The sequence below is a fragment of the Pseudorasbora parva genome, chromosome 10 (genome assembly GCF_024679245.1).
Source record: "Pseudorasbora parva isolate DD20220531a chromosome 10, ASM2467924v1, whole genome shotgun sequence".
In the NCBI taxonomy this organism is placed as follows: domain Eukaryota; kingdom Metazoa; phylum Chordata; class Actinopteri; order Cypriniformes; family Gobionidae; genus Pseudorasbora; species Pseudorasbora parva.
Genome location: NC_090181.1, coordinates 36,636,664 through 36,663,954, shown reverse-complemented (window position 1 = coordinate 36,663,954; position 27,291 = coordinate 36,636,664). Strand labels below are relative to the sequence as shown.

The window sequence follows — 27,291 nt, the reverse complement described above, 5'->3', positions numbered from 1 at the left end:
AGAATAATACAACATCACGGTACACATTTTTTGCGATGTCTATGTCTTTTAACTAGCCTATTATATTATTTTAAACGACAAAAACAAACTCCTGTTGGCTTTTTACATCAAGTCAGTTGTCACTTTACTTTGCGAGCTGTGTGGTCACACTTGGCACAGCCCTGCGGTAGCCTACTGCTCAAAATTAAACCAAGTAGCTAAACCAGCCCAGCTTCTTTTTAATCAATTTGTCTTACAATATCCTAGTTGCTTTAATAGGATATATATATATATATATATATATATATATATATATATATATATATATATATATATATATATATATATATATATATATATATTAAAAACATGCATAGACTACACATAGGCTACAAACTAAAGCAGACATTTTATTTCAAGAACTAAAGAGAAATATAAATAGCCTACTGAACCTTAATACAATTATTAAATTATCTTTCATAAATAAACATCCTAAATACTAAGTAAATGCTAAAGTGTAAAGGTTTATTAAAAACATCTGTTTGTGTTTAGTTTTACATTTATGCATTCAGCTGATTCTGTTAAACTGGCCTTAAGCTAATCAAGGTTGATTTCCATGTCTTTCACATATAAACCATGAGCCCAAACTAAATTATTAATCAGTTTCATTAAATCATATGTAACACGTTCCTACATGTGCTTACATGTTGTTAACGCGTACCCGTGGTGACCGGTCGGGAGTGCGGTAACCGATCGTCTTCCCAACGTGTTGTTTTCGTGTTAAGACGCACGTTTGTTTTTCTTACCTTAATTTAACGTTCTTATACTTCTTCGATTGATCCTCTAACTAACAAGTCCCCATTTGATTACAGCAACTACTGATTTATAAGGTATGTGCTGTGTATTAATAAATTTGAATATAGATCCGAGGCTATTATTAAAAAAACTGGCAAACTTTGACGGCTATTTTATAATTCGGAAAAGCAGGAGATATTCAACATAATTTTTCTCCATCGCCCAACGGAAGATTCAGAAACAGATCTGATGTCGGAATGTGTCTTATTTAATAGAAATAGTGTATACCATATTCAAAAACTGCAGCAAGGCATATTAAGCTTTAGTTCTTGAAATAAATGCTTAGATTATATCCACTTTGTATTAGTTTGTTTTTTAGCCTAATTTGTATGCATGTTTTTAATATACTAGGTATAGCCAAAGCAACTTACAAGTTAGGAATATTGCAAGACCATTTTCTTCACCTTAAAAAATAAGCTGGGGCTGGTCATCAATTCGTCTGGCTTCATCACAAATATGACAAAATACAAAAATATGTATTTTAAGGCTTGTTTGAACTATTATTTAATAAAATATGGCTATTTATGTTTCCCAAACATCAAAATAATAAGGAAAGTATTGTAAAAAAAAAAAAAAAAAAAAAAAAAAAAAAAGGTTTATGGTCGGAAATATAAACACTGATGTTGTGGCAGCCGTGATTAAAATAAGTAAATGACGTTTGAAAGTAATGTTAAGCTTTAAATAAAGATTATATTACAATATTTATTTATAAATTTAAAGGAATAGAAGCTTGAATAGACTCATAGAACCTCGAGTAAATTAGGCCTATCTGCGTTCTTTTTTGGTTTAGTTTTGTTTTCAGAATCATGGGAGAACTGTGGAAAAAAAAATCCATATTATCTAGAAACTAAAAATTATTTATAATATATCTGGCATCTAGCCTATACTCTTATTAGCACTGTTTCAAATATTACAATATACAATCTTACAGACTAGGATGAAGTCTTTATGTACATTAACAAGGATTTTAAACGACTATAATCCATTTTAACCATAAGCTGCAAATCACTTTAAGCCCCTATGATTACAAGATGAGAGACAGTGAAAATGCATGTTAGATCCAGTGTTGAGTTGACATGATCTCTCTCTCTCTCTGCATAAGTTCAGAAAAGTAATTTTTTTATATTCCAATACATCAACAGCTTATGTTAACTCATTATGATACCAGCCCACGAGTCAGTGAAGTCAGCAGAGGAAATATCAGAAGGAAGGAGACAAAATCATGGTAAAAATTAACAATGTGTTTATTGAATAATCTTAACCTTACTCAATGTGTTACTCAGACAGTTGCACTGAGGAAAAGACAGGAGGAAGAGCTAGAGGAAGCAGAGCTGAAGATGTTGAGGTTCTCTTTGGGAGTGACGAGGATGGATAGGATTGATCAGGAATGAGTACATCAGAGGGACAGCACATGTGAGATGTTTTGAAGACAAAGTTAGAGAGGCCAGGTTGAGATGGTTTGGCCATGTTCAGGGGGTGGAGAGTGAATATATTGGATATATATATAGTGAATAATAATAATAATTATTATTATTATTGGTAAAAGGATGCTGAGGTTAGAGCTGCCAGGCAGGAGGTCAAGAAGAAGACCAAAGAGGAGGTTTATGGATGTAGTGAAGGAGGACATGAAGGTAGTCGGTCTGAGAGAAGAGGATACAGAGGATAGGAACAGATGGAGGCAGGTGATTCGCTGTGGCGACCCCTGAAGGGGGTCAATGTGTTACTACCATTAAAAGTAAATGGACAATTAATGACAACATGGCCCCATTACATTGAAGATTTACAAATTAAAACTCGTTAACATATAACTTTTAACTCTTACTTGTAAAACAATGACAAACAATATAAAATGAATCTGTTTGATGGATGGACTGCATTTATATAGCGCTTTTATCCAAAGCGCTTTACATTTTGCCTCACATTCACCCATTCATACACCGACGGCGATGTCAGCCATGTAAGGCGCCATCCAGCTCGTCGGGAGCAGCTGGGGTTCGGTGTCTTGCTCATGGACACTTCGACACTTGGTCAGGTGGAACCGGGGATTGAACCACCTACCTTCTGGTTTGTAGACAACCTACATGAACCACTGAGCCACTGTTACTAACCATGATATGCAAATTATATAACATACATATACATAAAATAATATGGAAAAATACAAATACATTAATTAACAGTAGCCCACTGCATGGATGTACAGTTAAAATAGGTGAGTCTGATGTTTAAAAGTTTGAAACATTAGCTCCTTTTGTCATGGAAAACAGAGAAAGTCATGATATACAAGCTTTTTTCAGTTAATCACTAAGAAAGACTTAAAATAGCCTACAACATCTTTAAAGACTTATTCAGGGAAGTACAGCAGGAAATGGTTGAGTATTATTTTAGGTATATATCTGTATTTAGTGCCTGCAGTGTCAATGTATAGTCTTTACAGATCAGCTTGTATATATAAATGGTAAAAAAAGACATAATTTCAAGACGTTGACGTCACGTCAGGTCGTCACGTGGGTCACCCGCTCCATCAGACAAGACGGTCGGATAGACGTTCGGTTAGACGTTCGATCGGTAGGTCGGTCGGTCGGATGTTTAATTTTGGCCCGGAGTACGCGCCATATCTGATGACGACACAGCTGATCCACGATTGGCCGGAATCACCGCATGACAGTGAACACGTGTGTTTCGTGTTTATTCTAAAACCTTATGTTACACTAATGCTCACAAATCATTTATTTATAACAGTAAAACCTCTTTTCATGTAGTCGCGACGTTATATTGTCATGTTTATCAAACTAAAACTGATAAAAACCGTTGACACCACTTCATTGATAGTGTAGGTTTATATGTTGAACTTTAATCTTGCCCAAATAGATGCTTTATTAAGCAGTAGGCTATATAAAGTATTGGATGAAAATATCATTTGAAACATCTATGTATTTGAGAAATGCTGCATTTATTTAACTTCAGCTGTGATAAAGTTTGCAAACGCAGTGCAAGCGTCACCACGAGAAGCAGAAAGTGTCCGACTTCACGTCTCCGTTTGCAGCTCCTCCCCGCCTGCACTCGGCTACTCTCGCCGATCGCATGCATCCAGCCGCAGCCGATGTCGAACACACCTAACATGTCACAATCTTTAATGTCAGGTGGGCTGTTGAAAGAAACGATTCGTTAAATGTTGGTTTGTCAAAAGAAGAGTTTGGTCACACATTTGAAATCATCTAAATTTGTTGACTATCCAGTGGAGTAGTAAAAATCCTTTTTTACAAATCCAAAATTGGCACATTTTCACAGTTGCTTGTGAATGTTTTTTTCTGAATTGATTATAAAAAGGTACTTTCGTAAATGTACTTCTTGATTTTTTGCCTAGATAATATGCTAAGTATAAGGCTAATGTTCAAAATGTATTTATAACCTTTACGAGAGGAGTGTAACTTGGTTTAACAAGAGCAAACTTTAATGAATGTAACAGGCGTAGCCTATATGGTTCAGCTGCAGAGCAATCAATCAAACCACTTTATTTATATAGCGCTTTTACAATCACGATTGTGTCAAAGCAGCTCCACAGTGTCAAACAGGACAATATTGCAACAAAATTAGATTTGGCTGTACAATCGTTCTGGAGAAAACAGTGATGTTATCAGCTTATTTTAATTTATCATATAGCGACAACGTTGGCAGATCAGTATTATACTGTAGTTTATAGAATTAAATAAGACCTAATTAATAAATTTTGTTTGTATATTAAGTTGAATAACTTGGATCATTATTTTAGTGTCCCCAAGTGTGTTTGTTAGTGTAGAACAGCAAGACTTACTTTTCATGTTGATGGTTCATGTGATTCCTCATCGCAGATGAGACCAAAACTGTAGTGACACTAAAATAAATATTACTTTAGTCAAACACTCTCAAATAGAAAGACTGTCATGTCATTTCTTAAGTTTAATTTATTCCTATAATGTTGATGGTTCTCAAACAAAAGTCCAACAAACAGAATGGTCATCTGAAATTTGACTAAATACGAACAATCTGGAGTAGTAAAATATACTTTTGTTATATACATAATTACTAACACTGTGATTCTGGTGTATTAAATTTTAGTAAATCCTCTAAAATTACATGATACTTACAAAAATAGTCAAAATGTAGAAAAAACAGCACTTATTTGGTAAGCACAAAGTTTTGTGTTCTAGGTGAGAAAAATCCACCACGATTAGGCTTCATGAGTACTACAAACAATGTGTTTTCCCTGTGGTTGTGGAACATTGGAGGTCAATCGTTTGAAATGTAGGTTTGTCAAAAGAAAACAAATAAGTTTGGTCATACATTTAATAAAGAAGCTTAAAATGATTTGCACAGACTTGCACTGACAACAACCAGATAGCACTCTTTACCTAAAAACATATACAGATGGATGAATAAAATGTACACAGTAATCTTGATCATCTGACTAAGAATAGGCAATGGGAGGAAAATGCATATAACAATAAAGTGGACACTTTTTCTTATCCAATGTCACTGCTTTCTTCCTTGAATTTACGCAGAGTTGTGTGCCCACATAATTCCTACAAAGAACATGTTTGGATTGTATCTGTATAGGGAAGAAGCAATGCCAATGAGCTTTAATCGATATTTATTTAATTGAGACGATAATAATAAAGGACAACTAAGTAAAAAGACATTGGTAATAAACAGCTAAAACAACTGATAACTTAGCTGGATTGGGCTGCATATTTTTAAAACATCGCTTTTTCTTAAAATCATTGAGTCAAATGTATTTGGTAGCATGATAGTCTTGTTTCATAATGTATTAACTGCAGGTTTATCAGACTGATAAAAGTAGCATGAACCTATGACATTTATAAAAGTATCGAATAACTGTGTCAGAAGCCACCAGCTAAATATTTGGTTTTAAGGTCAAATAAGTATTCCCAGGAGACCCATTGACCCCGGAAGTCACGACTTCTGAAGACCTCACATTTTTTTTGAATCATTCTGGTTGAAAACAAAAAACAACAACAAAACAAACCTTGTAGGGTCTTTAACACCCTGCAAATGCATTAGAGTCAAATATTTACTCAAGACGGACTTTACTCAAGTTTCCATTGACCAAAGAGAAACATCTGGACTTCAAATCACCACATCACCTATAGCCTGAAGCTGCCATTAATGACTGTGTGTCGTTCGACTTCCTTCATAATAGGAATCTATTTAAAACAAATGACATATTTCTACTTTATTTTTATTTTTAAACATACAGATTTGTGACAAACATGTTTAATTGCACGGGTTCATCCATTGTTAATGGTTATTAATCAAGACCTGCTTGAATATTTGTAAAAATAAGATCTAAGATTTACAATTTTAAACAAGCTAAAGTTTTAGAACAGACGATTTTAGTAAGAATATACTTTAGGTGGAATTTAAGGAAATCATTCCTACAATGTGGCATGAGATGTTACACAGTTGTCTTATAGGAGGGTTAAGACTTTATTCAAACTTTTAAGATTTGATTTAGATCTAATTTAATCTTTAAAGATTATACTTTGAAATAAAACGAGTATGAACAAAATATTGGCTCTGGAAAGGCATTGGCAGACTAACTTAACATGTGCTGTGACATGATGCACAGTCTCAGCTGTAACCCCTCCCGGTCAGAGAGGGTCTGAAGCTTCATTTCATAGTGGAGTACCCTGGCCTGGAGGATCTCAGGGGGGTTCAACTTAAACTATTTGCTTTTTATCTTCTTCAACTCTTTGAAAATGTAGGTATTTTTATTTTTATATTTAGCTAAAACTAGAACTATAAAGTGTAAAGTGTTCAAATAATTGTAGTAACATATTTGTTATTATTCATTGTGCATTTAATTTTATTTATAAACAATTCATTTAAAATAGAGATAAGTTCCTTTTTAGAACCAATTACCGTGTGTGTGCGTGTGCGTGTGTGTTTGTGTTTGTGTGTGGTTCAGGTATTCCCCTGATAAAATTTGACCCATGTACAAAACAGCTTATAAATTACATGAAATGATTTATTATTACATTTTTGAAAATGTCAAAAATGCCCTGTGTTTAGATGTCTGCCTGGGATGCACAGTTACAGTACAAAAGTCATCATGTCCATGGAAAGCCTCCATAAAACATGTAGAAAACCAAACATGTGGAAGTGCCCCAGAGTTTGTTCCAATTTCACCAGCGTTTTTACGAGAAAGAATGATTTTCAACTTTAAACTGTATTTTTCTTTGTAATATATTAATTCAATGTACATGTATGTAAAAGGACCACTTTTGTACACAAAATGTATATAGAATCATTATTTGATTCACAATGTTTCAGTGAATTTTAGTGATGTGTTTTTCATTGTTATTGAGTGTGATGATTTCCTAGACTAAAGCAATGTTGTTGTCAAAGATATTTGATCCAAAACCATATATAAAGATGTATTTAAAATCTTGCTTGAAGGTTCCCTTTCGAGAGAGGTTCCTCGTATTACGTATGGGGAAAACTCCTTTTCTCGAGAATATGAAGCAAAACTTTATTAATAAAGGTATCCATGTAAAGCGTAGTGCCGCTGTACGGCCATAGCCCAGCGCGAGGAGCGCTCTGATTGGCCGGGCCGCGGCAACTGCAGGAACCTATGGTGAGGCGGCTGAGAGGAACGAACCAATGGGGGGCGTTCCAGAAAGCCCGCCGTAAAAGGTGCTTATATTTGCATACAGGAGGCTATATAAGACCCTAATTCGCCATAGGTGTCAGATTTTATCTCCTTCAGCGACACCTTCGCTGACCTCCGGAAGAAGCACAGCCGTCGAACAAGCACCAGCGGAACCTGCATCTGAGGACGACGGATTCCCCCGGTCTCCGCCTTCTCTGCCGTTCCAGCTACACCATTCGGCGCCAGTATCCTTTTATTATCTCTTCTTTTTAAAAGAGCGCAAGGCGTTGTTGCAAATGCCTCGCATTTCCTGCGGCTCGTGCAGAGCCCCTCTCCTCGGCGACGACCGTCACATCATCTGTGTGACATGCCTCGGACGGGACCACGCGCAGCTCGCGCTTTCCAGGGGCGGCTGCCCCGAGTGTGATATGATGGCGCTGCAGACCCTTCGGGCTCGCCTCGCCACCTTCGACCAGGTCCCTCCTCCTGCCACTGGGCCGTGCCGTAAGAAACGCGCGACCAGAGGCTGCCAGAGCGGTCGGGCGACTGTACACGTGCCTCGCCTTCGCCGGTCACCTTCACTCAGGAGGAACAGCGCCCCTCTCATGCAGCGGCCTGTTCGGTTTCCTTCGGTGGCCCGTCGCCAGAGGAAGACGAGGACAGCCTCTCCACTGCCGCTTCAGGTAGCGAGTGGTCAGTTTCTGTCTCGGAGCCCCCCGCTTCGACGCAGACCGCCACGAGCTCCAAAACCAATGCTGACGTGGAGCTTATCCGCGTGCTCTCTAAGGCCGTGGAAGACCTCAGACTCGAGTGGTCCCAGCCCGAAGAGCCAACGCGCAGCAGACTGAACGAGTAGTACCTAGAAAGCCGCCGCCTCTCTTCTCCTCAGAAGCCTGCGCCTTTCTTCCCTGAGGTACACGACGAGCTTACTAAGTCTTGGAAGTCTCCCTACGCTGCTCGCGCAAGATCCGCCTTTTCCTCAGCGCTCTCTACCGTCGACGGCGCCAAGGAAAAAGGCTACGAGTCTCGGTCTTAGAGAGGCATCTTTGAAGGAAAAAGGCTGACGGTCTTAGAGAGGCATCTTTGGCTGAATTTGACTGAGATGAAGGACGCGGATAAAGCCTCCTTCTTGGACGCCCCTATCTCTACTACCGGTCTCTTCGGTCTGTCAGTCGTGGGCTTCGCGGAGCGTTTCACCGAAGCGCAAAAGGCTTCTCAGGCTATGAGGCACTTCCTACCCAAGCGCTCCAGCTCTTCTTCAGGCCGGGGACGCCCTCAAGGTAGACCGCCACCCTCTCAACCCGCTAAGCCGGCTGCGCCACCTTCTCGGCCTCGCTCCTCTTCTGGAACGCGCCAACGCTCCCGCTCCACGTACCGCAGCAGGCAGCCTGAACGCCGGGGACATCGACCCAAGCTTGTTGAACCCCGAGCCTCCGAAGCCGTCCTAGCCGCAAGGAGAAAGAGATGGTCAGGTCTTGCCTCGGCCGGATCCCCATCTCTCCCTCCCGGTCTCCCAGTTCCCTGCACCCAGGTGACTGCCGACCTCAGTTTCGCAGCCAACGAGCCCGTTGTCAAACGCACTCGCCTGCACACAAACGCCGTTATCATGGCGACCCAAATAAATCTCAAAAAGAGCTTTTTCTGTGTAGTAAATGTGCCCACATATCAGTCTGCACTCCTACACTCATATACCCCTCCCACCCATGCTATAAATGTCCCGGCGCCCACTCTACAGCGCACGCCGCCATACATAAGCATTACCCCCTCTATGTCACAAGCACAAAATGGCAGCGCTACCGAGTTCCCTCCAGTAGGCGACCCTTATCCGCGCCAGCTCCAGCCACTATCGCGTCGGGCTCAGGCCTGGCAAGCCAAGCCCGGTGTATCAAATTGGGTTGTGAACATAATAAAAAGGGGCTACTCGCTACAGTTCGCTCGCAGGCCCCCGCGCTTTCGCGCCGTGGTCGAGACCTCGGTGAAAAGCAGCGTCAGTCACGTGCTTCGCACCGAGATTTCGAAACTGTTAGAGAAGGGAGCGGTGGAGCCCGTTCCCCCATCCCGAAGCGAGTCGGGCTTCTACAGCCGATACTTTCTCGTTCAGAAGAAGGACGGAGGGCTCAGGCCAATCCTAGATCTAAGGCATTTGATCAAAGCTCTAATGTCTCGCTCTTTCAAAATACTGACGGTGAAACAGATCCTCGCGCACATTCGCCCTGGGGACTGGCTTTTCACGATAGATCTGAAAGATGCATACTTTCACGTTCAGGTAGCCCCCCACCACAGGCCATTCTTGAGATTCGCCTTCGAGGGGCAGGCTTATCAGTACACGGTCCTGCCATTCGGGTTATCCCTAGCGCCCCGCACGTTTACGAAATGTATGGACGCGGGTGCTCAACTACCTCAACGACTGGCTAGTGATAGCCCAGTCTCGAGCACAACTACTAACACACAGATCCTGGCTCCTCAACCATTTAGACTGTTTGGGTCTCAGGATCAATATCGCCAAGAGCTCGCTGTCCCCCACTCAAAAGATATCTTTTCTGGGCATAATTATAGACTCGAGACTCATGAACGCGCGGCTAGAAATGCATTTTCCTTTATAAAACCAATTTTGTGTGTGTGTGTGTGTGTGTGTGTGTGTGTGTGTGTGTGTGTGTGTGTGTGTGTGTGTGTGTGTGTGTGTGTGTGTGTGTGTGTGTGTGTGTGTGTGTGTGTGTCAGAAAGAGAGAGAGAGAGAGGAAAAGCCTGTCGTCCTATAATGATGATAATACAATCTTATTTTGTCACTTGCCATGGAATGCAAAAGCACCTCACGTGGTCTGGACCTCCCTGAAATCACAGCTCAAATTGCCGACTCAAAGTTCAAAACCATCAGTCTTTCATTTGATCACTACCGAAAACAATCACAGGTCAGAAGTCATCACCGGTATTTCAAACATGTAACCTCAAAGGTCATATTGCCCCCAGAGGATACATAAGGTCAAAGGTGATAACAACGTGGGTGGTCTGTGGGGGGAGGGGAACGAAGGGGCGTGGTAGGTCAAAGGTCACCATCAATGATTTTGACACTTGCCGTAGTATATGAACTACTGGAGCTACATGAAAATGGGTTTAACAAGAAGGTTCTTGAGTAAAAAACAGGAAAAAGCAATCTAAATGGATGTTATGAAACATGTTTGGGAAAGAAATGAAGGTGTAATTAAGATGGTACATGTAGACTGTAAACTGAAGGATGTTTTATGCAGAGACTGAATGGATGAGATTATTATGCCATTTTATTTATTTATTTTTTATTTCAGACCACTATTGTTTTGAAGCTGAAAAAGGTTTTGTGTTTTGAAAGAAGTGTATCTGAAATCCCTATTTTGAATGAGATATCTTGGTATTGATAATGGGCTGGTATTTAACATGGGGTGCTAATGTAGTATGTCCTCCTGAGGATGAATATGTGCTTGTTGTAATCAATCAAGCCATTAATAAAACCAAATTATATAAGGTTAATAATGGTTGAAGTTAAATCACTGAGGGAAAAAGAGATGTTCTGTTTTTCAAAGATAATAAACTGACAAGGGGGGCATGGAACATTATGAAGCGGCCTTAATTGGTAGACCAACTTTAGGGGGTCATCGGGACCCCAAAATTGGCCTTAGGAGGGATTGAAGGGGGGATTCTGAAATCCACTGCCGCTTCAATATACATGTATGTATTTATATCCTAATTAACTTCATGATCAAAACCCTAATCAATATTTATCCTCCTATATTATTATAACGATTCTATCCAGTTATGATTTTGCTTTTAGTTTCTTGTTTTCTAAAGGGTATATTTGGTCTCTGAGGAGTGACTGAGGGTCTGGCCTAGAGATGTGTGATGTGTCACTAAACACTTGCCACAAGGTCATGTGTTTGGATTTTTGAGGCATCATACACCCCTAACATGTCAGGAGTGCAGTAACAGTGTTTGCTCACTTAGCCCGGCTTCAAGAGATGAGATTTGTCTTTCATTTAATTTATGTTTCACGAGTTCACACTTACATCAATTAAATAGAGTGAAGATTATGCGTATTTGGCGTGCTGTCCGGGGAGGGCTCCGGGCTCGGAAAATTTGCCCGAACCCAGAGTATCCCCCCCCCCCCCCCCCGACATGGATAGTTTAGAACTAGATTGCAATTTGTGATTTATTTTGATATTTATAGCAGTTGATTTAAGTAAGTGCGGAGAAGGGGTGGTGGTGGGATGCTGAGAAACTGTCAATGACAGGAAGGTAAATCGGCTGTCTATATACACCTCCTATCATTGATTAACTGATTAGTTTAATGTGCTCCTCTTGTGTTCCAGTTGGGTTAATTATCTGAGCCTGCTCCACCTGTGTTAAATTAGATTTAATTGTTTGCGCGTGCTTCTCCCGAAATTAGTTTGTGAAACTTCAATTTATTCCTTTTATATTTCCTTTTACTGAAACACTAAAGAGTCAAGATGAATATGGCCCGTACTTTTGTCTGTACCTCTCACTGCGAGAAAGCACATGCTATCAGCATGCTTTGGAGAAATGTTTTGTTTATAATTAGTTACGATGTTCTCAACCTTGGAGGAAACCAGTATTCTCAGGGGTTTGTGTGTGTGTGTGTGTGTGTGTGTGTGTGTGTGTGTGTGTGTGTGTGTGTGTGTGTGTGTGTGTGTGTGTGTGTGTGTGTGTGTGTGTGTGTGTGTGTGTGTGTTTGTGTGTGTGTGTGTGTGTACCAGATCTGTGCAGGCCTAATGTTGGAGATGGACATTTCTGCACAAAATGCTAGACTTGAAGACGCTTTTCGGTGGCCTATGAGGTCACTGTGATGTAATTCTGGTTATGGGGCGACGACTTGTCTACCTAGTTTGGCGATATGTGCTCCTATCTGAAAGTTGCTTACATTGCATTTTATCTGAGCCAATCAGAATGTCATGGATATACCTTGAAAATGGTATAATTGTTGGGACAATTGTGTGTACGATAGGGCGAGGCAACGAGACGGTGAGAGAGGGAGCGCGGCCTACGAACTCCTTGTGAGACTTAAAGCTGGCTTCTGCTTTTGAAACTGCAAACTATTCTTAAGTAAATTTTTCTTTTAATTAATTGCAATCCTGACTCTTTGTCTTCATTTCTTCACCACTGGTCCTGGGCCATAAGCTGTTAACCCCTAACAAACCTAATCATCTGAATCAACTAATTAACTCTAAACACCTGCAAAAGATTCCTGAGGCTTTTAAAAACTCCCAGCCTGGTTCATTACTCAAAACCGCAATCATGGGTAAGACTGCCGACCTGACTGCTGTCCAGAAGGCCATCATTGACACCCTCAAGCGAGAGGGTAAGACACAGAAAGAAATTTCTGAACGAATAGGCTGTTCCCAGAGTGCTGTATCAAGGCACCTCAGTGGGAAGTCTGTGGGAAGGAAAAAGTGTGGCAAAAAACGCTGCACAACGAGAAGAGGTGACCGAACCCTGAGGAAGATTGTGGAGAAGGACTGATTCCAGACCTCGGGGGACCTGCGGAAGCAGTGGACTGAGTCTGGAGTAGAAACATCCAGAGCCACTATGCAGGCGTGTGCAGGAAATGGGCTACAGGTGCTGCATTCCCCAGGTCAAGCCTTTTTTGGGCTACAGAGAAGCAACACTGGACTGTTGCTCAGTGGTCCAAAGTACTTTTTTCGGATGAAAGCTAATTTTGCATGTCATTCGGAAATCAAGGTGCTAGAGCCTGGAGGAAGACTGGGGAGAAGGAAATGCAAAAAATGCCTGAAGTCCAGTGTCAAGTACCCACAGTCAGTGATGGTCTGGGGTGCCATGTCAGCTGCTGGTGTTGGTCCACTGTATTTTATCAAGGGCAGGGTCAATGCAGCTAGCTATCAGCAGATTTTGGAGCACGTCATGCTTCCATCTGCTGAAAAGCTTTATGGAGATGAAGATTTCGTTTTTCAGCATGACCTGGCACCTGTGCCAAAACCACTGGTAAATGGTTTACTGACCATGGTATTACTGTGCTCAATTGGCATGCCAACTCTCCTGACCTGAACCCCATAGAGAATCTGTGGGATATTGTGAAGAGAAAGTTGAGAGACGCAAGACCCAACACTCTGGATGAGCTTAAGGCTGCTATCGAAGCATCCTGGCACTCCATAACACCTCAGCAGTGCCACAGGCTGATTGCCTCCATGCCACGTCACATTGAAGCAGTCATTTCTGCAAAAGGATTCCCGACCAAGTATTGAGTGTATAACTGAACATAACACAATTACTGAACATAATTATTTGAAGGTTGACTTTTTTTGTATTAAAAACACTTTCCTTTTATTGGTCGGATGAAATATGCTAATTGTTTGAGATTTTCAGTTTTGGGTTTTCATGAGCTGTATGCCAAAATCATAAGTATAAAAAAAATAAAAGACCTGAAATATTTCAGCTGGTGTGCAATGAATCTAAAATATAAGAAAGTTCAATTTTTATCATTACTGTGGCAGGAGGGGCGTGGTTTTGCGAGGTCTGTAGAGGGAGAGAGGAGGCGGAGCTGAGCGGTGAGTAAGTAGGTCAAGTGCAGATCACTAACACCTGTGTCTGTTTGCAGTGGCATGGAGAGACGGTATTTAAACCACAGCAGAAATGAGTTTATGAGTCAGACAGCGCCGTAGGCGTGCTTTATGTTTGAAAGTGTGTACCTGAATAAAAAAGAGTGCAGTCCCAGTCTCGCCGACCCTGTCTTCTTCCTTCACACCCCACGAACATTCATTACACTGGTGCCGAAACCCGGGAAGGAAGAAGATCGCCGCTGCCATGCAGACCCCGCCGAAGATGCTGCTTGCGGACATCGTCCAGTCGCTCGCCGGTCTTCACCAGGAGCAACATCAAAACCTGCTGGCCGTGAGGGAGGAGCAAGAGAAATGATTTGAAGTCCTCCTTCGCGCCCAGCATGAAGACCGGGAGCTGTTCTGGAGCTGGATTGACCGGGAGATTCGGGCCGTCCCCCCTGCTACATCCGACTCGGCGACCCTGTTCCAGCTATCGAAGATGGGGCCCGACGATGGCCCGGAGGCATTCGTGGACCTCTTCGAGAGGTCCGCCGAGTCCAGGGGATGGCCCCGCTCGGACTGGCCAATGCGGCTTCTGCCATTACTGTCCGGAGAGGCGCAGGTAGCCACCCACCAACTGCCAGTCCAGAATCTCCTGGTCTATGAAGACCTAAAGTGCGCTATCCTACAGCGGGTCGGCACCAGCTCCAGGACTCTTGCCGCAAGTGGCTGATGGCCGGTGATAGTGAAGTCTACGGCATCATAGATCGAGTGGTACTGGAGCAGTTCGTCGCAATGGGTTCAGTGCCACCGCCTGACGTCGCTGGACCAGGCCATCCAATTGGCGGAGGATCAGCTGGTGGTGTGCCTCGGGGTCGGCAAACTTTTACCATCTGCTTCTCTCTCTCTCCCTCTGTCTACAAATCCCCTTCTCTCTCGCCCTATCCCCTTTCCCAGGACTCGCAGGGGAGTGCCGCCCAAACCAGCCCCAAGATGGAGGATCTGGGGAGCCTCTGCCACCTCCCTGTCCGGCACCGAGGGGAGGGGCGACAGCGCCGGACACAGTCTCCTCTCCAACTGACACCATAAATAATTATGATGAGTTAAAATCAGCGCATATATAGAAACTTGACATGATGTGAGTGGGGTGTTGTCCATATGATTCTGTGCTCAAGAGCCAAGCGATCAAAAAAAAGACAAGAAAATTACAGTGACATTTAATTGCATTTCATGTTCGTTTCAGGAGGATGATCTGATTTTCTGCTTCATTAGGTTATAGCATTTTATTCAACATGTTTTCATCATATGTATACATATTCATTTAACTATACTGTATCTTTATTTTGATATTCAAAACATGTTTAGACACACATGCTGCTTAGATATGGTGTTACCAATCTTCATTAGGGATGCTCAATTCTGTGAATATTCCCAACCAACATTTTTACTATTAACAATTAAATTAAAGAGCTCTATAATTGAATTTGTACTAGCAACAATTACAATTATAGAGCTCTATAATTCAATTTTTACTAGTAACAATTATGATTGTAGAGCTCTCTAATTCGGTTTTTACTAGTAACAATAACAATTATAGAGCTCTACAATTAAATTTGTACTAGTAACAATTACAATTACAGAGCTCTATAATTAAATTTTTACTAGTAACAATTATGATTATAGAACTCTCTAATTCAATTGTTACTAGTAAAAATTTAATTATAGAGCTCTATAATTGTAATTGTTACTAGTACAAATTAAATTATAGAGCTCTTTATTTTAATTGTTACTAGTAAAAATATAATTACAACGAGTAACGCTGGAACGTTTTTATGCTGAAACGGCCTTCCATAGGGAAGGTGTATTTAATGCTAAAAAAGCTTGCCATAATACACACCTCGATACGGAGCTTCACTAGAAATGGTCTTGTATGCGTAATAAGCGCATCGAAGCTTCAGCGTCATACGTAACATTACTACCTCCCACCTCCTAGTAGGCTACAAATGATGGTCAAAGAAGCATGCAGCTCCGAATATTTTGAGAAGCCTGTCACTCCTTCGTAGAAAGCGGGGGTTTAGCAAGGCCACGTTTTTTTTCTTCAAAACTATTATTGTTAAATAGAATCATTTTAATGTCAGTCGCAAACGCAAAAAAGACGATTCTCAATCCGGTAAGTCATCGATATATCAATTTAAGACAGCCTAAACAACTGATCATAGTCTATTGTAACTGACAATAGCGGCTATAGCTTATGCGAAATGAAGCATTCTGTTTCGTGCATCGTAGCCTAGTAATCTGAAAGGATTGTGTTTAGAACGGTATGAACGTGGTTTTCATTTTGATTTTCACCAGACTGTCCCCTTCACTGAGATTATACCGGGTGGTCTTAACCCAGGAGAGATGATTGTTATACAGGGATGTGTTCATAATGATGCTGACAGGTAAAGTCAACTCAATACATCCATACACGATTAAGGTTCTATCCCCTTCTGTGTCCCATTTTATGTTTATTGCAGTGAACACTATTCTTCTAAGCTGTTTAAGAAACCGTCTGTATATTCCACCCACAATGCAAACATATATATATATATATATATATATATATATATATATATATATATATATATATATATATATATATATATATATATATACAGACAGACAGACATACAATGGCATGTTCACATAAATACATTGTTAAGGGCTAGACTACAAGGGCTAGACTGGGTGGATTTTGCCAAAAACCCTCACTTTATACTACAAATCATTTATATAATCCGTTATAAATAATAATTATAATTAAAAAATAAATCACTGTACAATTCACCTAGATTTTCACATTTAAAGGTCCCATAGCATGGATATTTTTTTTATTATTATTTTAATAATACCCAACCCAACAGATTTCGTCATGAGTCATTTTGTACCCACCACTTTTTTTTGTTGAAAACCTCGAGATCAATTTAGCCGTTCTGCGGCTGCGCTGGCTACACACTTCTCTGTTCATAACGGCCGTTTCACACCAAAAGTGAGCAGCGTGTATTTTTTTTGGCGCCAATGTTATTCAATGAGTGCATTCACACCGGGAGAAGGAGTGAGCGTCAAGCAGAAGAAAGAAAGAAAGAAAGAAAGAAAGAAAGAAAGAAAGAAAGAAAGAAAGAAAGAAAGAAAGAAAGAAAGAAAGAAAGATGAGTACTGAACTGAGTTTGGTTCATTATCGTGAGGCGCGGCGCTCCTCCAGTTCCCGGAATGGAAACCCACTATGAATGCAAATCGTGTTTTCTTTATTTTACAATAGCACAATGCAAGAAAACACTGAGCCCTTAGTATACTCACACAGAGTATGACCAAAATTACAGATTTGATTTGTTTCCTCTGCTCGTTCGCAAGGCCACCTCGTGCGCACACATATTCCAGCATTGCAAACACCGCAGTCAGTTAATTATCAAAATAAAGTAGCCAACCTAATATATAAGAAGTTGCGCAGCTCAGTTTAAATAGTCAGTAATAGCCAACATTTCGTGCCATTCAGCGTGAGCACTGCTCCAATGTGGTGTTTCTAAGTAGAGACCTGCGCGGGATTTTATATGTTATACCTTCTCCTGCTCCCGCCCGCAACATTCATGTTTTTCCCCACTCCCGTTCACATAAAATAGTATATATTTTTTCTGTACGTCCATGACACTATTTCAAGTAATTTAACGTAAAAGCAGGTGTGTGCATGCGTGGGTTGGCATGGCAGAATACACGCAAAAAGTGCGCTCTCTTCATAATTCCAAAAAATATATCATCTCAGTTCATTGTGATCTCACAAAGCTCTGTTATCAGTAAAAATGACTGTACAAGGAATCTTCCATAATGTCAACACTTTCTTTGCTATAATCAGAGGATTTGCCAGCATACAGAATTCAGCACTGTGCAAACAATCTTAAATACATATGTTTGGCCATTTCGTTCTAGAAATAAACACATATTGCCACTGTCGCTTTTTGCTTGGCTTGCTCAGTTGGGGACACTAAAATTATGAGCCAAGTTATTCAACTAAATATACAAATTAAATGTATTAATTAGGTCATATTTAATTCTATAAACTATCCAAATCAAACTTGCCAAATTAAATTTTGTTGCAATATTGTCCTGTTTAACACTGTGAAGCTGCTTTGAAACAATCTTCATTATAAAAGTGCCAGGCTATATAAATCAAGTTGATTGATTGACATATTGGTTACATGCACAATGCAGCAAAAAAGTGTTATAATCTGCCTGCTTGCGACTGTAAATCGTTTTTATTTATTTTTAGTTGTTCTTGTTGGTTTTGTGCAATAGATGAATAACGTCTCGGGTTACTTTTGTAACCCTTGTTCTCTGAGAGGGAACGAGACACTGCGTCGTCGAGTGACGACACTCGGGGAACGCCCCCAGCATAACGGCTCTGAAGTATGAATGAAATCAGCCACCAATCCGATTGGTGCAATGTCATGACGTAGTAGGTGACGGCGTACGCGGAAGCTATAAGAAGGCACCGTCTCATACAACAGACAGCCTTTGCGATGAAGCGAGCGCTCTACGTGAAGGTGTGGCGATGATATGCAGTGTCTCGTTCCCTCTCAGGGAACAAGGGTTACAAAAGTAACCCGAGACGTTCCCTATCTCGAGGGAACTCGCACTGCGTCGTCGAGTGACGACACTCTGGGAACGAATGCCCACTATGCCACACCGAAAAACGCCCATCCTGGTGTGAAGCGGACGTACCAGGCACACTCAGGAAGTGAGCACTCTAGCACCCGGCGTAGCCGGGAGGTCCAGCTTGAAAATCTAATAAAGGTATGTGGACTAGCCCACCCCACTGACTCACAAATCTCAATAAGTGAGGCTCGTGAAAGGAGGGCCACCGAGGAGGCCAAACCTCTCGTAGAGTGAGCCCTCACGGCTATGGGTGAAGGCAGATTGCGCACCCGATAAGCCGTGGCTATAGCCTGAACGATCCAGTTACTAATAGTCTGTCTCGCCGCAGGCAACCCTTTCTTAGGGGGGCCAAAGCACACCAAAAGCTGGTCCGACTTCCTCCACTGAGCTGACCTGTCCAAATAAATTCTCAATGCCCTAACAGGGCAGAGCAGGTGCAGCCTAGCTTCTTCTGCCATCGCGTGAGGCTGCGTTTGCTTGTGCCGGCATCCCTTTATACCTCCGGGTATGCCGTCACTCGTTATGTCATGACGCAACACCAATCAGGATTGGACTTTTTTTTTAATATGAACTCAGCAGCGTCATGCCGAGGGCATTCCCCGATGTGTCCTCTACGATGACGCAGTGTCTTGTTCCCTCTCAGGGAACATGGGTTATATGCATAACCCGAGACGTTCACCAGTATACCAGCGAGCTGATCAAGTGAAAGCGAATGTTCTGGTTTTGACCGGGGAATGAAGATCTAGAATGCTTCTGAGGGTTCTATTATAATAGTCCAATGAGTCCATGGGTGATAGACGGTTTACAGAAAGGAGATGCTGGATATTGGATGCCATAGTCTCTAGGTTAATGTTTTTTAGATTTCTGAAGCAGATGTGGCGTTTGGGTTTGATGAGGCTGGACAGTGAAGACATCTTTATGGAGATGGCCTTATGATCAGAAACTCCCAGATCATACACCAGAAGATTACTGAGCTAAACAGAATTTGTAATGACTAGATCGAGAGTGTGGCCTCTGGTATGAGTGGGGGCATAGACAAGTTGTGTCAGATTAAAAGAGTCGAGGAATTGGAGGAATTCTGCTGCGAAATGGCAGGTTGAAGAGTTTACATGAATATTCATATCTCCAAGTACAATGATATTAGCAGACATTGTACAGAAGGTTGAAAGAAGATTGGACATCTCTGGGATGAATGATGAGTTTGGTTTGGGTGGCCTGTAAATAAGAAGCATCGTACTGGAAAAAGGGTGCTTACATTTAAATGCTAAGCATTCAAACAAAGACAGCTCAGGCAGGGTTATAGGGGACAAGATCAGATCACTTCGGTGGATGACAGCTAGACCACCACGCCCTGTACTGTGGGCTTTCTGTAAGTAGCAGTAACCAGGGGGACAGGTCTCATTTAAAACAGTATAAACATCTGGTTGATGCCAGGTTTCTTTAAGGCACATCATATCTAAACACTTTTCTAGAATATGATCATGTATGAGGCAAGATTTGTTTGTGATGGATTGTGCATTAAAAAGTTCAATCTTGATATAAGATGCAGCAGTGTGTCTCTGTATTAAGTAAACTGAGATCCACTTCATGTTTTCTCCAGTTTTTATCCAAGTCAGTGTGTAGCATTGTCATGGAAACTCCAGCGCTACTAGTCTTAGGAGTAACGGCGCCCTGATGATGTGTTCGAGATGGCACACCAGATGGATGAGATGTTATGATCAGACCGGGAGAAAACAAACTTTCGACGGCAACTTCTGTGGATAGAATGGGGCTGGCGAAGGAGGCCAAGTTGTTTAATGACTGATGTACATGATGGAATTGTATAGTTGTTGAATTTCTTAAAGGGGGGGTGAAATGCTGTTTCATGCATACTGAGCTTTTTGCACTTTTAAAGACTTGGATTCCCATCCTAAACATAGTCAAAGTTTCAAAAAGTAATGTTGGACGTTTGATAGAGTATTTCGGTGTCAAAAATACTCCTTCCGGTATCTCACATGGGCCGTACGGGCTCTTCTCCCAGTAGGGAGCGAGCGCCCGTCACTAGAGCGAGAGAGGAAATGCACGCCCGTAAACAGTCTCTCAGGTGCAGATCCAGTCGTCCGTGAACACTTATGTTGCGCGCCGCGCTCCACTTTATTCCTATGGGTGACGTCGAGCGACTTCAATGCTTCAGCACAGCATTCCGGGAAGGCAGCGCTGCATTTGAACCGGTTTGAACGCAGAAATGACGGGAAGCTTCACAACATCGTTTCAGTCGCGTCTCAAAGTGGATTTACACGCCACTGCTGTCACAGGACTTCACCAAATCATACCAAAGAAGTGTGTTTTTGACGGAGCGGTCCCAGCGATAAAGGTTCAGTCCTGCTTTGGAAGCAGCTGGTGAGTAAAACTGCTTCAAATGTCTGTGCTTTTGGCTCGTCGCATGAGTAAACATCAGTAAACGACACGATCGTGTGCTTTGTCATTCAAATGCACTAACGGTTACTCCATTGCTGTTCTATATAATGTTACACTAGTCTGACATGCAAAACCGTTTTGCTTGCTACCTCTAAGGTCTAGTCGCATACAATAGTCCATAAACCGAATCATGTCCTCATAAACTGCGAGTAGAGACACACAAATGTTGACAGGCCACTAAATACAGTACATACCACAGAGACGGACGTCCTGATGTTGCTGTTTCTTCTGTTCAATTTATTTCTGCCTCAGATTTGATTCTGGATCATTATCTGTATTAGCTGAGATAGCCATGGGTTTCTCCAAGCTTGAGGACGTCACCGCTTTGTTTGCGATTGTCATTCTTTAGCTCCGCCCACTCGATACGCCTCCAGCTGCTCGGTTTTTTCCGGAAAGACTCTGTACAGCCTATATTTCTTTTATAAATATAATAAATCTAAAGACTTTTCGGAGATATGAAGGATGCAATACTACTCTATAGGTACTCAAGATTGACATGAGATTGACTGAAACTGAGTGTTTCACCCCCCCTTTAAGTTCAATGGCTAAATAGTTCAGCATTATGCCAGTAGTGGAAAATGGTCTGTTAGCCGTAAGCCATGCCCATGATGCACAGAGGAACACAACAGACACAACAAGCAAATAACTGTGACTATGGGTGAATACCTCGCGATCATCGACAGTGACTTAAGGTGAAAGGCAGTGATGAACAGATACGGAAATCCTCAAGGGATAGTTCATGTAACAACACTGTTGCACTGTAGAGGGTTTTCAATTAGAGAAAAAAGTGGTGAACAAACCACACCAGCGTCCTCTCGTCTCTCCTCTCCTCTCGAGATCAAGACAGCTGATGATGTAGACAGCTAGAAAAAGCAATTGGCCGGTTAGCGCTACCTACTGTTAACAGCTGAGTGAAGTCATATGAGATTGTAAAATCCAAAAAAAAACAAGTCTATAATATCTGTAAGTGTTTTGACTGGTCACGGTAATAAAAAATAAAATAAAATCTAAATCTAACGTTAGTTTACATGATTTGGGTGGAAAAGCGGCGAACAGTCAACAGCAGTGTCCGCTCCCCTCTTCGTTGCTAGGCAACAAGTTCTTGGTGTGAGTGTGCCGATACGTTAGCCTGGATGCCAGCCGAACTCAGCCCCGCCCACAACATTTTTATGTCGGGCGGTTCGGTCTGGACTCGATCCATAGAGGAGTAATTATCCCCGAACAGAAACTGTTCGGACCAATGATATCATTAAGGTGGTCTAAAGACGATGACAGACAGATGATAAACAGTAACGTAATCATGCACGTCATCAAAGGGGCTTGGATTATATTTGTTTAAATCCTAAATGGAGAGCTTGTTTGTATATGCATTCACCTTCACTATTTCTCTCTGAAATGATGAACATGTTGGTAAGTATTCATGGGTCTATATATCACATAATAGTTGCTTCAACCCGCAGACATAGAAAACAACTTGCCGGAAAAAAGCGGACTTGGCAACACAGTGCAATTGAGCTCTGTTGACATTTGACAACTAATGTAATGTGTCGCTTCGTTGCTCTGATTGGTTGTAGGTCTATCCAATTGAAGTCTTTCCTGGTTCAGTTGAAACACGCCCCATAATCACAACCCAATGGAGCAGTTTCAGACTCATATTCTGACTAGAATTGAGTATGATCACGTCAGGCTACCGATATGTCAGGGTATGTTTACACAACAGCGATGTACTAAATTTTGCATACAGATGACAAGCTCACCAAGATATCCCGGCTTAATCAATTTATCCAATTTTGTGAAATCCAACTTAGATCTAGATCTTTAGATCTAATGGAATAAGATCTAATGAAAATAAGCTTGCACAATATACATATGTACAAGCACAGAGATGACAGACAAACATATGGACAGCGTCAATTTTCCTTTCTGCTTTGACAGTCACAAGACCATTCTGAACGCTCTGAGTGCATGTTAGAAATCAGGAATGGTGAGAGTAAAAAAAAAACTGCCTACAATGTTATAATGTTTACACATAAGTCAGTATAGGCGGTCTTTTGTGGCTGTTCAAACACATTTGACCACATGAACATCTACACTACGAAAGCAATCCAGTCAAATACGTTTCTGGCTAACCAGAGAGACATAGACACACACTTGTTATTGGCATAGATGCCACATCAGGTGTTATGGGAAGTGATCCAGATCGCAGTGGTGACTGGTCTTTAACGAGCCGAAGAGAGCACATCAGTTTGCGCTGGCTGCCAATTAGGGCAGGACAATAATTCAATATCAATATATATCGCGATATAATTTTTTTCAATAACGGTGATATGATTTTTAAACACATTTCCGATATTTCGATATATACATTACAGCATTCCTCACTGACTGATGTTCAAGGGATCCCACGGTGTTGAGACTTGTATGGCTTAATATAACATAAACAATGTCTCTTACTGAAATATGTAGTAGAAAACCCATGAAAGATCTACATTATTTAAAAAATAATGGACAGCTGTTTGTAAATCGGCTGTACACTCCTTATTGCGGTGCAACGTGAGACTGAATGACTGCACTCGAACATATGTCCACTATGATGTCGGACAACATTACAAATGGGCGTCACTTCAAATAATGCCCTATTTCAGGGTATAGGGGGTCGATTTCAGATTCAGCCCCTGTCGTGGAGACTGAGCAGCCCAACATCTCGATTGAGACAGCACAGTCTCTCAGGTGTGTGTGCCCGCCTGCCGATCTGTTTGTGACTTGTGTAGGTGAGTTTGTGTGCACATGTATGTTTGAGTGTGTTTTAAGTACAATTACAAAGCAATTCATTGGTTTTGTTTAACTCTGAAACAATTTTCGAGTTGCGTTGTGGTAAAAATAGCTACGGGTAACGCCAGCTGATTTAGTAGGGCAACCACTCTACGTCATCAACCTAGAACGCAAACAAAATGGCGCCGCCCATGGTCCAAATATAAAATCGATTTTTTTAAATAATGTAGATCTTTCATGGGTTTTCTACTACATAATTCAGTAAGAGACATCATTTATGTTATATTAAGCCATACAAGTCTCAACACCATGGGATCCCTTTCAGGGTGCAGCGGTCAGAAAGAGCAGAACATGATTGGCTACTTGCGCGATGACGTACACCACAGAAACGCAGTCAGTGCTCAGCAGTAGTAGGCTGATAGATCTAACTCGGCAAGTTTTAGCTACAAAAAAAGAGTTTCCCTGACCGCAACACAAATGTGACTGAACGAACTTCCACAAGTAAGGAGAAAGGAATAGTTGATAAGAGGAGAAAGACTAACGTTAATTCAGTGGGGTGGAAGCGGTTCGGCATGTCCACCGCACTTTTAATAAAGTGTATTTTTATCCCCTGCACTTTTACTGGGTCTCACCGGTCCTAGTCGACCCGCTCCGAGCGGGATTCGAAACGGCGTTAACTGGAGCGAGGGCAGGCAAGTTAACAGAGACCGCTTTCTCTAACCTCGGTTGATTGCACGCTTCTTGAGATCACGGGCAAGTGTATACATAGAAACCAACGTGAATACATCAAGATTTAAATTCAGAGACAAAAAATAATCTATGCATGACCTGTCATTTTATTCGTAGCTAAATATGAGGAGGTCGCTCACACAGAAAGTCCAAAAGCGGATTCGTAGAAACCTTCTGTCGCGCTGGAGCTGCAGCTGAAGGAAAACAACCGTTATGAGCTGAAAGGTGACGACGACAGTCAGACGATTGCGACAATATATGAAAGCAATGAAGGAGCATCATGAGCAACAAAACTGTTTTCAACACTGATCATAATCATAAATGTTTGTTGAGCATCAAATCCTAATATGAGAATGATGAATGACACTGAAGACTGGAGTAATGATGATAAATTCAGCTTTGATCACAGAAATAAAGGACACTTTACTATATAGTCACGTAGTGAACAGATGATGTAGATCAGAATAATATTTCACTGTATTACGTTTTTACTGCATTTTTAATTAAATAAATGCAGCATTAAATATATGCTATAGTTTTGCATAAATAGAAAATAGAGCTCAATAAACTGCGTCTGTGGCATAGGAGCACTGTACGCTGTGACTCTGCATTGCTTCTATAGCGCGTCATTTTGCACACGGGATGCACATAAGTGCATTTTGCCGCTCTGTATTGAGGTTATGCACGTGACATCACCGTCAGTGATCGGTACCACCATCTGAAGAAGATCCATCCGCTAGAATTTTCTGAGTCAGGCTGAATCCTGGCTGAAGCACTTTTGTTTAATCTATATTAAGAATAATATAATCAGCCTATGTTGTAGTTTAAACTTAAAGATATTAATATTAATAAAGTGAGAGTTATTTGATGTTGATTTCACATTTCTTTTTCATATAAAGGCTAAATACAAATAAAAGGTGAACATAAATTTATTTGTACTGGTTTTATTTCTAAAATATGATATAGTTTTATAGGAGGACTATTCATAGACTTGGCAAATACATTTTTCAGAAGTTTGTAGGTACAGACATCATTTGTGGCAGTTTTTAGTAGTTTTTTCTAAAGCTTTTATATAGTTCATATCGATATCGGAATTATATCGTATCGACCGAAATTAAGAAAAATATCGTGATATGAATTTTGACCATATCGTCCAGCCCTACTGCCAATAGCTGCTTGCATCAAATTCAAGGAACTGGTGCTCGCCTACAAAGCCAAAAACATTTAATAAATGTGTATGTGTACGGTACTATGTGTGCCATAGTGGAGACTTGATTAACTTGTTTCAGCACTTGCATGCTGTTGCCCCTTGTTTGTTTAGTTGCTTCTATTGCTCTCCTCATTTGTAAGTTGCTTTGGATAAGCCTAACAATCCTAACAGAGATGTGAATTATAGAAATGTGATAGTGTTATATAAAGAGATAATGGATCTGCTACCCGATCAATGCTGGGAAGACTGTTACAGAGTGTGTAAGCTAAATAGGAATCTGGAGTTGATTTTTATATTCTAGGTATTATCAACTGGCCCGAGTTTTGAGATTGCTATATACATGAAGGACTATAATGCATGAAGAGTATTGAAGACCTAAACCATGGAGTGCTTTTTAAGTTATTAGTATTTTTTTAAATTGTAAGCAATGTTTAATAGGGACCCAATGCAGTGTAGACAGTGTGATATGGTTATACTTTCTGGTTCTAGTAAGAACTCTAGCTGCTGCATGTTAGACCAGCTGGTACTGTATGGATATAAAAGAGTTTTATCACCTGTAGTAAGTTAATGTGGTCGCTAAGAAACCTACTTCAATAATTGGAATATGGAAATAACATGTTTATAATTTATTGTGATTTGTTATGAATAAATCAGGACTGTATGTTTTTTTTTTTTAAAGATCATGCCAATTTTTTTTTTTTTTTAAGTGGTTGGAATTTTCAGACGGTCCCTTAAATAAATGCTATACACTCACTGTGTGCTGTAATACTACCAAAAAAATGGCTTTTATGTGTTTCGTTGGTCTGTATTTTACATTAACTTGTTAAATTGTTACAATGTAAAAAAAAATATATATATATATATATATATATATATATATATATATATATATATATATATATATATATATATATATATATATATATATATATATATATATATATTGTTGGGTTAACTTAAAAAAGTTTTGAGAGTATTGAAATTAAAAATTTAAGTTGATACAATGAAGGAAATTGGTTTAATAAATAGAAACTGAAAATATTATTGTTTCTGAGCCACATAAAAAATGTGATAAATCATGAAAATAGCACAATTTGGCTTCACTGCATCATCACAAATAAAGCACACACAATTATCCAATATGCTTACATATTTTAATAATATTTGAATAAAGGTTGTTGACTCTCAAGAATGTTCATTGTATTAACTCAAATTTTTAATTTCAATGAACTCAATTTTAAGGCAACCAGGTAACTTATTTTTTAAATATTTTTTTACAGTGTATGGTTTTCTGAATATTCTAATTGACACTGCTCCACTTGTTCAGTTATTTTATTTTTAGGTTTATTTTTTTATTTTTTAGGTAGATTTTCAGAAACAGGAATGGGCACCCCTGGTGTACAGTATTGTAG

General features: G+C 40.6%; 1 protein-coding gene across 1 annotated transcript in view; it reads left to right on the top strand.

Annotated features, from left to right (window-relative positions):
• The first annotated feature begins 15,921 nt into the window (after positions 1 to 15,921).
• The window catches only part of lgals8b (galectin 8b), a 65,156-nt gene continuing 53,786 nt past the window's right edge, over positions 15,922 to 27,291 (top strand). Inside the window, exons 1-2 of the mRNA XM_067456018.1 lie at positions 15,922 to 16,195; positions 16,378 to 16,466. Of these exons, the coding sequence (XP_067312119.1) occupies positions 16,157 to 16,195; positions 16,378 to 16,466 (128 nt within the window). The 5' untranslated portion in view covers positions 15,922 to 16,156. The remainder of the gene's footprint in view (positions 16,196 to 16,377; positions 16,467 to 27,291) is intronic.